Source organism: Myxocyprinus asiaticus, chromosome 5, assembly GCF_019703515.2.
Source record: "Myxocyprinus asiaticus isolate MX2 ecotype Aquarium Trade chromosome 5, UBuf_Myxa_2, whole genome shotgun sequence".
Classification (NCBI taxonomy): Eukaryota; Metazoa; Chordata; class Actinopteri; order Cypriniformes; family Catostomidae; genus Myxocyprinus; species Myxocyprinus asiaticus.
The window spans coordinates 27,251,715-27,265,822 of record NC_059348.1 but is presented as its reverse complement, the minus strand read 5'-3'; the positions used below and the strand labels follow the sequence as shown (position 1 = coordinate 27,265,822).

At 40.7% G+C, this 14,108-nt stretch overlaps 1 protein-coding gene across 1 annotated transcript in view; it reads left to right on the top strand.

Annotated features, from left to right (window-relative positions):
* Positions 1-1,017: 1,017 nt before the first annotated feature.
* The window catches only part of LOC127441463 (chromodomain Y-like protein), a 56,978-nt gene continuing 43,887 nt past the window's right edge, over positions 1,018-14,108 (top strand). The window contains exon 1 of the mRNA XM_051698916.1: positions 1,018-1,371. Coding sequence (XP_051554876.1) covers positions 1,345-1,371 — 27 coding nt within the window. The 5' untranslated portion in view covers positions 1,018-1,344. The remainder of the gene's footprint in view (positions 1,372-14,108) is intronic.

Below are 14,108 nucleotides of genomic sequence, written 5' to 3'. Positions count from 1 at the left end.
CATGACAGAATGGCATCACCTGCATGATGCTAACACCATCTGAATTAGATTGGGTGGAAACGTTTTTTCAAATATTTAATAATGATTTAAAACAAAAATAGTTTCACTGCTTAGGAAATTATAATAAAAGATTATTCCAAATGATGTATGCCAGCTTTTCTTTTTTCAATAACTTCAGCTTTTAATGAGACTTTTGATACACAGTATATAGCCTATTACTGTCTTCAAGCCCCAGAAAAAAAATATCAAAATAACTTTGAACTCAGAAATGGAATTGATGCTCATCACAGCAGAAGTTTATTCAATTGTTTTGTGTGAATTTAATTTTTAATGTATTTTTGAATTGCTTAATATAACATTGTCGTTAAATGTTCAGATCTTTCAAAGCTCTTTTAAGCACAATTAATAATTAACTAATAAAAATGCCAAACAGTAATTGAACATCTTGACTAGGGTACTCCCCATTGCTAAATATTTATCTTAGACTTAATAAGTCTAAGAAAAATTTATCTTAATAATGCAAATTAAAGAGTTTTAAGAAGCATGGTCTATTGGCTACTTATAGAGAGGCTTTGGGCACTTGTCAGCTGGTCAGTCTGTTTTAAACCGACCAGCAACACCAGGACAGCTAGACTAGTTGAAGACCAGCTGGGCAGGCTGGAAGACCACCTTAAACGAGCTAAGACCAGTTTAAACCAGCCAGGACCAGTAAACCATCTTAGGTTAGTTTAAGTTGTTTTTAGCAGAGTATTCATGAAAATGGTAGTTTTTCATAATTTAGATTTTGTGTGCTAAATTTACATGGCACCTAACAAACGCTTTGTTGTTTGAACCTTCATGAATGACGTTAGTAATGATTCATTAGATCTGCAGACCGATAGAGATTTATAAAACACAGGAAACTATCGTATGCACACACAGATAACACAGAAGACTATCGCACACAGCTCTATCATGACGGTTGAAGGCAGTGCAAACCCATCTGCGTTCGATTGAGACTTCCTGTGTGGCAGAACTGAGAGAGGGCAGGCGAGCGAGCGCGTAATCAGCACTGCCTACGGACTAGTTTACGGTAACACTCTCTAAATTGCTGCCTGGGCCGACGAAAGTGCTCTTTTGGACTTAGTCGGGATTGTAACGCTGAGCTATACCTATTATGTTGTTCGCTAGCCCTTGACGGCGTTAACCGGAGAACTAGACAGCACAGAGATCCTCGGTGCGGGTCAAGCACATCTCACCCGACAAACTGAAAAAAGGAGGAGAGGCCAAAAAGACAACTGCAACTGGAGGAAAAAAGTGTCTACAATCCTCACGGATTGCCACAACGTCGAAGATTATCGGGACATGATGGCCACGGAGGAACTATACGAGGTGATTGTCGCCGATATTACCGTTCTTGTCCGTTTTGAGACGCAGTTAATCGATTATATTAGTGTTTATAGGCTCGTGTGGTGGACTGTAGTAGCAAGCAGTCTTAACAACTGACTTACCCACTCTAATACTAGTTATAACCACGCCGGTAGGGTTGCATGCTCGCAGAATGAACTAATGGCTTAAGATATGCAGTCGGTAGCGTAGCTAATGTTGTTAGTTTGTGGAGTTTATGAGCAGTGCTGATCGTGAAGTGTGGAGAGATGCTGGTGGAGGCAGTGGATGAGGCGGGGGAGGGAAGGGCACTTTGGAGAGTGATATTTCATTAAGCTAGCTGCTAACCATGAGGTATGTGGGGTGTGCTGGGCACACATAGGACAGCTGGAAGATACCACAGTCCTGGATGGTGTGTTCAGCTCTGCGAGAACTTTCTTTTCCCCCTTTTCCAGCAGGACACATTAATTTAGCTCTTCTTGCACAGCTTTCAACCTGCCTGGCTGAAGCTACTCAGAACTAACCATCCAGCAGTGTTGTGTTGTGTGTTATGATCGCCATTGGACAGCCAAGCCTTTGCTTTGTTTCATTTTCAAGTTAGATTAGTGTCAAGTTTTGGGGCTGACGTTATAAGTTGGTTATAGCATGGATTGAACATGGCGTAGCATTTTGCTTAAAGAAAGTCAAATGTTTTTTGCTGTCTTGTTTGATGGATTTGTAAATGATTCCTATGTAAACCAAGAATTTCACCATGGTTTAGATTATTGGCAGCCTTAAAAAGGTTTTTTGAGGAATCAGTTGGGATTGCATCATATGGTCCATGTTTAACTAACATTAACACACTGAAATTAGTCAAAAATAGTGACACTATTGATTTTTCTTAAAGATATAGTTCACCCAAAATTGAAAATTCTCTCATTATTTACTCACCTTCTTGATACCCTAGGTATGTATGACTTTCTTTCTTCACCAGAACACTTTTGAAGAAAATTAGTAAAATATCTCTGCTCAGTAGGTCCTTAAAATGCAAGTGAATGGTGATCAGACTTTTGAAGCTCCAAAAATCACAGACAGTCAGCCCAAACGTCATCGTTACGACTCCAGCGATTAAATTAATGTATTTTAAAATGATGCGATTGCTTTTGGTGCAAAAAAAATATAAGTATTTAAGTATTTTTTAACTGTAATCCATTGCTTCCGTTAAGCTTCACGAGAGGGTGGAGTTCACACGGTCTCTGATGTGGTATATTTGTGTTACCATGTTACGGACCTAATCTCACGTTCTCCTCTCAGTTGAGACATCCAGGATAAGCACACAAATGCACCACTATTAGTAAAGAAACAGATACGTTTATGCTGACTATCTGTTCTTTTTGGAGCTTCAAAAGTCTGATCACCATCCACTTGCATTTTAACACCTACTGAGCTAATTTTCTATTTTTCTTTTAATGTGATCTGGTGAAAAAGAAAGTCATACACACCTGGGATCTCATGAGGGTGAGTAAATGATGAGAGAATTTTCATTTTTGAGTGAACTAACCCTTTAAGCACAGGCTTTGTGATTTGGTCTCTTTAGCTGATAAAAACTACATTCAGAAAATAGATTTTTGTGACCGGTACGTTTTGAACTGATGTGCTTATTGGCATAAATTAATCAGTCTGATCAAAGGCACTTGAGCCTCACATTTAAATACAAAGGTGTGATGAAGAGAACAGATCAATCCAAACATGTTTGATCAGTTTAAAAAGACCAGCATTTTTTAAGGAATATTTAGAGTTCAATACAAGTTAAGTTTAATCGACAGCATTTGTGGCATTATGTTCAATAACATAAAAAATAATTTAAACTCGTCCCTCCTTGGAAAAAAAAAAGAGCAAAAATTGATGTTACAGTGAGGCACTGACTATGGAAGTGAATGGGGACAATTATGCTGCATTGTGTTATGCCATTAAAATGCTGTCGATTGAGCTTAACTTGTATTATATGTTCCTTAAATTTCCCTATTTTTTTAATCACCTTTATGATACTGACTGTCCATTCAGCTGGCAATACTATAAGTCTTGATCCTTCATAAAGGTTTCCACGTCTTTTCAAGCCTGTTGTGCTCTTTTGTTATGGTGTTGTGGCTCTGCTATCTGTAACGTTACATAGTTTAATATCACTTAGCTTATATTCATTTTGTGGATTATGACTGGCATATTTCACCCCAAACTTTGATTCCCATCTCTGGTTTTCTAGTCACAACTAAAGGGAGCATGCGAAATTTTGGATATCAAGACCTGTTACTCTTCTGTTTTAATAAATCACTCTCTTTTAACCTGTCAGGAGCTAAAGTCACATAATTCTATATTTTCCTTACCAAGATATAGGTCTAAAAGCCTCACAAAAAGAAATTAAAAGTCATGAAAATGGTTTATTTATATATACAATTTAGATGAATGTTCCTTGTTCAATACAAGTTAAACTCTGTTGTGTGCAGTAAGGTTCTGAAAGTTATCCCATTTGTTATTTCTGTAGAGAAATGTTAGCATTTAGTTTCTAGACCGACCTACCATGAGCTTTGAGGTTGTTTAATGATGGTACAAGCTTCCTTAGAAGCATAGGCATGTGAAGATATTTGGTTATACGATATATCACAGTAATCAACATGCACGATATTGTTATCGTGGGCACTTCAAAATACTGTAAATAATTCTAGATAACCTTTTAGCCAAATTGTTCAGATTTTTCTGATCGCACAGTAGTTTTTATCCCATCAATAAATCAAGATTCACAACACTGCGTGTACGTGGCACAAATGACACACGCACTCTCGTGTAAATAAACCAGCACTGACTAGAAGCATGGCTGAAGGAGGAACGCAGCTGACCCTTTATCCACCTTCTAATAGGGTTAAGTCAGAAGTGTGGAAGTATTTTGGGTTCCATAAAAATGCAGAGAGATTATAGGTGGAAGATGGCTTCCCTCTGTGTAAAACATATGGCAGAAAAGTGGCAGCGAAACACGGGAACACCTCCAACATGTTCTCATTTGTGGGACATTCATCCCGTGCAATTCAGCAAGATAAAGATAAGTTGTGACAGTTGTGCTTGTTTTTCCAAACTGTTTTTGAAAACTGAGAGACAATACTTTAAAAGACACCTAGCTAAGTGAAAACTAAGATGACAAAGAAAGTGAACTGTTGTTGCATTTGCAGATAATGTGTAGCTTGCTTTGAAGTGCCCGAAGAGTAGTTCGCTAAAACTCCACTAGCTACACAGTAATGTTTGCATCTTGTAGTAACAACTAAAATACAGTTGTAATCTGCTAACACTATGTCTTGTAATTAATAATGGCAATGTGGCACAATGATGAGTTCAATATTCAAGTTGGAACGCAACGCAATCGAACGTTTCCATGAAGCGAGTGTGAACTTGCGGTTATAAATGTGTAGCTAGCGCCTAGCTATATATTAGCAACTGGCTTGCTATCCTGAAAAACATGCATACTATTGTTGTAGCCTAGTAGCTGGCTGGGTAAAATTCGTTTAGCCCTAATTTAACATTAGCCTCAACAAGACAAGGTCTGTATTGATCTGTAATGACACTGTGTAACAAATTGTTTTTTATTTTTTTGGTTCCTGGGTAGTAAGTGTTATTTCCTAATTGCTTATGCCTCAAAAGTATAGAAAATGGCTATTATTCCCCACAAACTTTGCTTTTGTGACCAGGACAGTGATATTTTGAAATATACCTATTTCCAATGAGAAAACGGGTGAATTTGTGTCTTTTCGTTCACATGAAGTCAGAAAAAAACAACATATGAATCCAAATTAACGTATTTATACTAAAGTAATACAAAAATGACTACAAAAGATTTAGAAGTGAGTAGTTTTTCATTTATCAGTGATAAATTTATGATTATACTGTAAATCACTTTCACGAATCAGCCCCCAAATGTAGTCTCCCATCATGTTCTCGTTATACTGTCCTTGGTAGCGGCGTTCAAAGTCCAGTATATCCTGATGGAAGCGCTCGCCTTGCTCCTCTGAGTACGCTCCCATGTTCTCCTTAAATTTATCAAGATGAGCATCAAGGATATGGACTTTGAGGGATTTCAGAGGTGGAGCTGAGGAGAGAAACCCATACTACCCCAACCAAAAAGACCTCAATGACTTGATTAGAGATCTTGGTCTCACCACGTCCAGTGCCGAGCTTTTGACATCTAGGCTCAAGCAGTGGAATTGTTGGATGAAAGTGTGCAAGTCGCAGATCAGAGGAAGCATCACCAACCTTTTTCCAGCTTCTTCACCCGTCAAGATGGGCTCTGCTTCTGCCACAATGTGACCAGTCTGTTCGAGGCAATTGGAATCGCCTGTAACCAGAATGAGTGGCGCCTCTTCACTGACAGCTCATCCAGGAGCCTCAAAGCCATGCTGCTCCATAATGGTAACAAGTACTTGTCTTTTTCCCTGGCTCACTTGGTGCACCTCAAAGAGGATTACAACAGCATCAAGACCTTGCTGGATGCCTTGAAGTATGATGAGTACGGCTGGGAGCTCATAGGAGACTTAAAAATGGTGGCATTCCTGATGGGTCTCCAAGGCGGTTTTACCAAGTTTCCCTGCTATCTTTGCCTTTGGGACAGCAGGGACACCAAGGTGCACTACCACAAGTGGGACTGGCCACAGCGGACCGAGTTCTCTGTGGGGAGGAACAACGTCAAGTGGGAGCCACTGGTGGACCCCCGGAAGGTGCTGATGCCACCACTGCACATCAAATTGGGCCTTATGAAACAATTTGTCAGAGCTCTAGATAAGGAGTCGGCAGCCTTCAAGTACCTTCAAGACTTCTTCCCTAAGCTGTCTGAGGCAAAGGTCAAAGCCGGTGACTTCGTCGGACCACAGATAAAGAAGCTCTTGGAGTGAAAGCGGCTCGGAACAATTTGTCGCAGTGGTTCGGGGCTTCCTGGGCAATCACAAGGCCGAAAACTATGTGGAGCTGGTTGAGACTCTGGTGAAGAACTACGGCACAATGGGCTGTAGATGTCCCTCAAAGTCCGTATCCTTGATGCTCATCTTGATAAATTCAAGGAGAACATGAGAGCATACTCGGAGGAGCAATGCGAGCACTTCCATCATGATATACTGGATTTTGAACACCGCTACCAAGAACAGTATAATGAGAACATTATGGGCGACTACATTTGGGGGCTGATTCGTGAAAGTGATTTACAGTATAATCGTAAATTTCGATAAATTACTCCTAAATCTTTTGTAGTCATTTTTGTATTACTTTAGTATAAATACATGTTAATTTGGATTCATATGTTGTTTTTTTCTGACTTTATGTGAACGAAAAGACACACATTAGCCTGTTTTCTCATTGGAAATAGGTACATTTCAAATTATCACTGTCCTGGTCAAATGGTGTTTGAACCCCGCCCCTTTAGGCATGCAGTTGGCCTATATAAGTGGGTGCGCGAACACCATTTCTTCAGAATTTTCTTCCTTCAAGACAGCGACATCATCTCTCGTGTTGAAAGCCCTCCTTGCTTTGCCGTCGAGATACAGTTCTTCAGTGGACGGGATCTTCTCTGCAGATGCAGACAGGATGACTCATCGCCTGTACTTCTCGGTGAAGAGGTTCTTCACTTCTGATGCTCCCCGTTGAACAATGCAGCACTTCAGCGAGACACGCCCCTCTTCCCGCAGCATTCCGGCAGGAGATATTGTATCCTTTTCATATACGTATGTGGCGAGCAGGGCGGGGCCGAGTGGCTTCTGGGCAGAGCGAGGCCAGGAAGATAAGTGGCAAATGAGTTCCACCTGTGTGCCACACCGGTCTCGCGTTCCAGTGAGGGGCGGTGGGAGTATTTGAGGAGAGGAGACAGCGGCAGATGGAGAGAGAGAGATACATGAGCGATGTCTTTGTGTGTGACATTGTCTTGAACGTGTCTGCTGAAAAGCAGCACGTGCGGTGAATGTTTCAGCTGAAAAGCCTTATTGTGTGACGCTGAAAAGTGCAGCAATAAATGTCTGCGTGTTTTGTCAAACTGGTCCCAGCTTCCTCCTCTCCCAAATTGTTACAACGTATTAATATGTTGATGTATCACATATAGAGCCGCTTGCGTGCAACGCGGTTTTTCAAGTTGTCGTTCCGCAAGTGTTCCGCATGCGAGTGGCACATCCCACCGTCAGATGAACATGAAAGCAATGTTCGCTGTCTGGGCCGTGCCCACGCTGAAGCGGCTCTCATAGAAACAGACTGCCCTCACTGCGAGGGCATGAGTCTCCGGATGCTCCACCTCCACCCTCCCACCTGCCTCCTCTGTGTTAGATCCCTAGGGTTCACACAGGGAGGTACGACGGGGCCATGAGGTTCAGTTGGATGAAGTTGAAGAAGATCCCACGCTGGTGCAAGCCCTGCGATCCCCTCGATCTTCCAATGTAGCGTCCCCACCAGTACAGTATATGCATGATGAGCTCCAGCCCCCTAATGGAGTGCACGGCCTTATCACGTTGTCGGTTCTGATGATGGGGATGACATCATGTCCCTTGCAGCATTAAATATGAGCGAGTGGTCCATGGAAGATGTCGCCGTCCCTTTAATCCCGTGAGGGTGAGGAGCGTATGCATGCCACTGATAAGAGCTGGTTCGTGTCCCCTCACGGATGGTTGAGGAGCTCGGTTTACAGTGGTCCCCTCCAGTCGAGCCAGAAATATCTCACCTGGGAGTGGTACTGCAGTCTAGCTGCCGTCAAAAGACTGCATCTCAAAGGGCAGCACCATTCTTCCTGAAGATCCGGATTTTGTTTTAACTCGCCTCATTAAGTGTTTGCCTTAGAGTCAGAGGATCGCGGTTCAAAACCAGCTGTCGACTCAAGCTAATTCGTGCCATGACAGAGTCATGGATGTGACACAAAATGTCATTGTTGCCTCAAGATGGCGCTGCGGGTCACAGTCACCGGTGACTCAGTCTGATGACTCACCGTTCTATTTCAGATCAGCACACGGCAATGGAGAAAGCACTGGTTGTGTCTGCTCGCGCTGCACATGCTCGACATGCATGCATTTACATGCTGTTCACTTCCCCTCCTCACTGGAGTTCGCTGGGAGATTGCATGTGTGTTGGTTCTGTGTGGTGATTTTCTCATACAATAGATAAAGCACTGGTTGCATCAGCTTGCATTGCACATACTCAACATGCACACATTTACATGCTGTTCCCTTTCCCTCCTCGCCGGAGTTCGCTGGGAGATTGCATATGTGATAATTACATACTGATATTACACAGATTGTTGCCTCTGTGTGTTGTTTAAATAAAGATGCGGCGTACACAAAGGTTCTACAGCCGAGGTCTTCAGTTCCAGAGTGAGACGGCAGGCTTCTTACCGCACATCTGCCCTTGGGCTGATTTGCATCAATAGATCTAAAGCAGGGGTCGGAACCTATGGCTTGCGAGTCACAAGTGGCTCTTGGTTTAAAATCAAGTGGCTCGCCGGTTGTCTCAACATTCAACAACACATGATCATTTAAAACTTTCTAGAGATAATTTTCCAACAGAAAGTGTGGGTGCAATTGCAAAGCTTGAAGTCAATGACACTGTTTTAATTTCCTTTCTTCCAAATTTGTCATACAGCCTACTCCTGGTGAACAAGTTTTGAAATGAACTGCCGCCAAATGCGGATTATTTTGCTGATGTACCAGCCACTGTGGAAGATGACCTGTAAGACATCTCGGAGTGATATATTACAAGAAATTAAACACAAAGACGCACGTTTGACGAAACGTGATTCTATTTTGAAGAACAGACGAAAGAAAAGCTGCCGATGTGCGTCTGATTTGATGTGTGCGCAGTGAGCTCTGCTGTTCACGAGTGCAATGAAAGTGCTTCTACAAGACACGCACATGCATAGAGTTCTGCACCTCGTTTCCCATTAACTATTGATCTTAGCTGTTAAGAGCATTTTCTATGAGCGATTTTATGAACGTTCGTTATTTTTTTATGTGCACGCAGGGTGTGCTATATGTAGGGCTTTACTGGTTTTAGATCAGTGTTACTATCAGAGATAATAATTATTTAATTAGTTATTAATTAATATTTAAATTAATAAATTGAATCTAACTCATTAAAACCTCATATGGGGCTCCAGTAAACGTAGTGCGCTACGTTTAGTAGCGGGTTTGGTTATTAGCAATAATTAATAATTATTAAAGATAATTATTAATTATTAAAATCAACAGAACATGGATGAGAATCAATGTTAGTTTTTTTTTAATCCTTTAAATCAACAATTATTAAAAATAATCATTAATCATTAACATTGATGAAACATTAATTAAAATTAACATTAGCATATTGATCATTCAAATTCAACAATCATCAAAGATAATTATCAATTATCAAAAATCAATAGAATATTAATAAGGATTAATATTGATGGGGCACCACCCTGGAATCAGGGACTAATAACCAGATAGTAAAACAGTCTCAATATTAGATTGTTTTCTTAGGAAAATTGACATCCGAAGAATATCGATTTTCGGGGAAAAAACAATGAATGAAGGCTTGAATCCGAGCACTGACATCCCATCAGCATGACACAGGTGTATGCAAAACAAACCAAAACGCTTCTCTTTGTAATATAACAAAGTTTATTTATGCAGTAATATCAATTAATAATCAATTCAATGCAGTCAATAAACTTCCAACTTACAACTACAAACTAAACAGTGATATGATTAGATATGGAAATCAAAATAATCCTATAACACATGAGTGTGTGTGTGTGTGTGTGTGTGTGTGTGTGTCTGTGGTTAGTACGAGAGACAGAGAGAGAGAATAAAGTGACGGCCCCAAAGCCGGTTTCGCGATCGTGGGAGAGAAAGCAGCTGTTAGTTTATCAATCAGAGACGCGGTGGACGGCTCGTAAACCGTCCTGCGGTCTTTGATTCTTTAATGGATAAACTCAGTTTGCCGGTCTCACCCGCGATGGCGGAAATGCACAACAGTCCAATGTGGTTGGACTACAATACAGCAAATCTCATTTGTGATAATTAATACCCCGAGTATTAATAATGAGCGGACACGGTGGTCCGTAAACTGTACAAGCAATAACCTTGATACACAAGAATAACACACTATAATATTCTATCTCTGCCCTCTTACAATTAATCGCATGAGGACGCAGAATGTGTGTTCATCCGTCCTTTAACTCCGACTCGGTTCCTCGAGGCTCGGGTGATGACGGGAGGCTGTTTCTTCACTCTGTCGGCAGGCGGTACGGCTGCTGATTCTCGGCGGGCTGGCGGACAAATCAGCGACGTCGACTTGATTGATGATGGAAGAGAAATCTTTAATCTCTTCACTTCTGCAGGCAAACGGATGAAGATGCAGATTGCTCGGCGGTCTCCTTCGGATCCGTTAGAGTGTTCGGTTGAACACAGAGTAATCTCAACTCGTCTAGCGAGATGGAGATTGTATGGCCACAGTTTCAAGTCGGACGTTACTTCCTTGTGCCACGAGGCTGCACCTGAGAGCAGCGATGAGCTGTGTCTACACACGGCGAGCAAAGTTGCTGGAAGCAAATCCCGGAAGCATTTCAGAGGTATTTCTACTCCTGATGATGTCATGGTTGAGGTGCGTTCTTTCGTGTGCCTCATCCAATAGGAGTTGAGAGTTCGATGCTTTAGTGAGCAAGGCTTCATGGGATTTGTAGTCTGTTTTGGACTCCCTTTGTTTGAATTTGGCGCGGTTTTTATCAGTAATATTTATGACTTGTTATGTGGGGGCCTGAGTTAGGTTTTACGACTGTGTTAGGCCTGCCTTTCTCTTCTATCTGAATACATGAGACCCAACATATAGCATCCGCCACCCGCAAAATGCGACGAGGCTCAATCCAGTTCGCGAGCTCCTTGTGCAAATGTATTTCATGCGCGAGTAAATTTGCTCATCTATCCGCAACAGGCGGGTGACCTGTAAGATGTCTTGGAGTGACACATAACAAGAAGAAACACACTTTATTATATTTTTAAGAACAGACAAAAGAAAAGCCTGTATGATTCGCTGTTTGAGGCACACAACGGGATCCTGTCTCGTGGAACAAGTGCATGTAAAGAGTTATCACTCCTTTTTCTCTGTTTCATTCGTCTGAAAACTGTTTGCAAGAATAATGTGGTCTATGAGAATGCTACAAATGATCTCCGATCATCTCATGAGGTGCTGTGAGTTTAGTTTGCTTTTCGCAAACTGTTGTACGCAGTTTGTGAGCTGTTCGCTCTTACACATTGTGAACGCATCTCTGCATGTTCAATAATATATACAGGTATCTTTGTATTAAAGAAACAAAGACGAAAGTGATTAAATCATAAAGTAATACAAGACACGTTCACTTTGAACCTAAAATGTTGTTCTATTTTCTTTTCTTTAGGCAGCATAAACTGTATTACCAAAACGCAATACAAACACATTCGATAAGAACACACATTTGGCAGTATTTTTGAGGAAAATGGTAAATGGTCTGCACTTATATAGCGCTTTTTTAACCGTAGCATTTTTCAAAGTGCTTTACACTGTGACTCATTCACCCATTCACACACACACACACTCACACACCAATGACGGCAGAGCTGCCATGCAAGGCGCCCAAGTGTCTTGCCCAAGCACACTTCGGCATGTGGAGTCATGTGGTCCGGGAATCAAACCGCCAACCCTGCGATTAGTGGCCAACCCACTCTGAGCCACAGCCACCCACACAATGGAATTAATTAGGCTTATTTATAATGAGTATTATTATTATTATTATCATCTTTACATTTATAATTGTCTTTAGTTCTTCATTTGTATGCTATTAGTAATTTTTCACCTGGTGTTGTTGACGGATGATTGCGTGATGGCAAATGGGGCCGTTGGAGATGGTAAATGTTTGGATTTGGGGAGGTGGTTATATATACGATTTTTGAATCACTTCATTATTTTAATTGCTTTTTTCGTTTCGTTTAATGTGCAATTTGAATTTAGAAATGTCTTAAGTTTTTAGTGTTTCAATAAATTTAATTTTTAAAGCAAAATCAATAAAGCAAAAATATTCACCGACCTTGGGGGTTGACCATATAATCGGATATCGCGATTTTTTTTTTTAATGCGATTATCGTTCAAATATTTTTTACGTATTGTCCAGCCCAAAAGGGAAGTTACATTTTTCATGAACAATTGTAAAATGAAGTAATTTTATGGAGACCCGCACAAACACGTGTACTCAATTCCATATTGCATCATGTTACCTATTAATTTTTGCATATTTGTTTGTTTTTGAGTAGTCTATGTGCAAAATAAACATTTTATTTTATTGAAAAGCTTTGTTTTTGAAAATAGTAAAATATTTGTTTGTGATATGGCTCTTTCGAAAAAATGCATCAACCAAAAATAAAAAAAAATTGCCCTGCAAGGTTCCCTGTGCGGGCATTACATGTATGTGGAGTGCACCAACCAGTTTAGGCTGTCGGTTCAGCTCTTTGTTTATTATGGAGGATGCACAAAAGGCATGTCTGTCTCCAAGCAAAGGTTCTCTCACTAGATCATTGATGCGAGTGCCCTCACTTATGAATCACAGGGCGTGAGATGCCCTATTGGTGTGAAAATGCATTTAACTAGAGACATGGTCTCATGGGTATGAATAAATGGTGTGTCCTAGCAGGACATATGCTTTGCAGCAGGTTGGTTGTCACAAACACTACGTGGCGTCCATCTGTTTCAAAGTCCACTCTTTCTAGAGCGCTTATTGTCCCAACACTATAGCCAATATTAGAATATTGGCATTATTGTAGAGAGGTTTCAACTAGGTCGTGTGGAAGGACAAATCCCCATATGGGTTAGAACGCAAAGTCTCATTCCCTTCGTCTCAGGGAACTGAGGTTACGTATGTAACCGAGACGTTCCCTGAGATGAAGAGAACGAGACATTGCGAAATCTATCCGCAGTACTACTACAGAGTTTCGAGGTTTGAGCGATGCGCTCTTGTCCCTCAGTCAGAAAATTCTGAAGAAATGGTGTTCACACACCTGCTTATAAAGGCCAACTTCATGCCTAAAGTGTTGGGGCTCAAACACCATTGCCAATCTCAGGATTGCCGTTATTGTACAAGGGCTTCAACTAAGTCATCGAAAGGAATTCCCCATAGCGATTCTCGCAATGTCTTTTTCTCTTCTTCTCAGGTAACCGAGGTTACATGTGTAACCGGAGATGTTTTTCATCAAATAGTTTAAGATAAATAGTTGGTTGTTTGGTTCAAGGCTTAGAACTCTTGATTGAAGAATTATTTTTAAATCCCAATAGAGAAAATGAATTGGAAATATACTTCTGGAACGAAGACCACTGAGAAAGTGGATGTTCACCATTGTGCGCCATTGCATCTGTGACATGCTGTGATAGACTCACTTTGTAAAAAAAAAAAAAAAAAAAAAGTGTTTACTGTAATTCACTAAAAGTGGAATTACTGTAAGCTTAAATGTATAGTTCACAAAAAAGAAAATTCAGTCATTGTTTACTCAACCCTGTGTTATTTTTAGTTTTAGTTTTTTGTGTGTTTTTATTTTATTTTATTTTTTTATTTTATTTTTTTTATTTTTTTTATTGACTGATATATTAAACAAAGAACAGCTAAATATATACAAACAGAATCAATACTTAACTCCCACTAGTACCTCATGACCTTTTCCAAAAGCAGTAATCACCACTCCCAGAGTATCTGCCGCTTTAGGGGG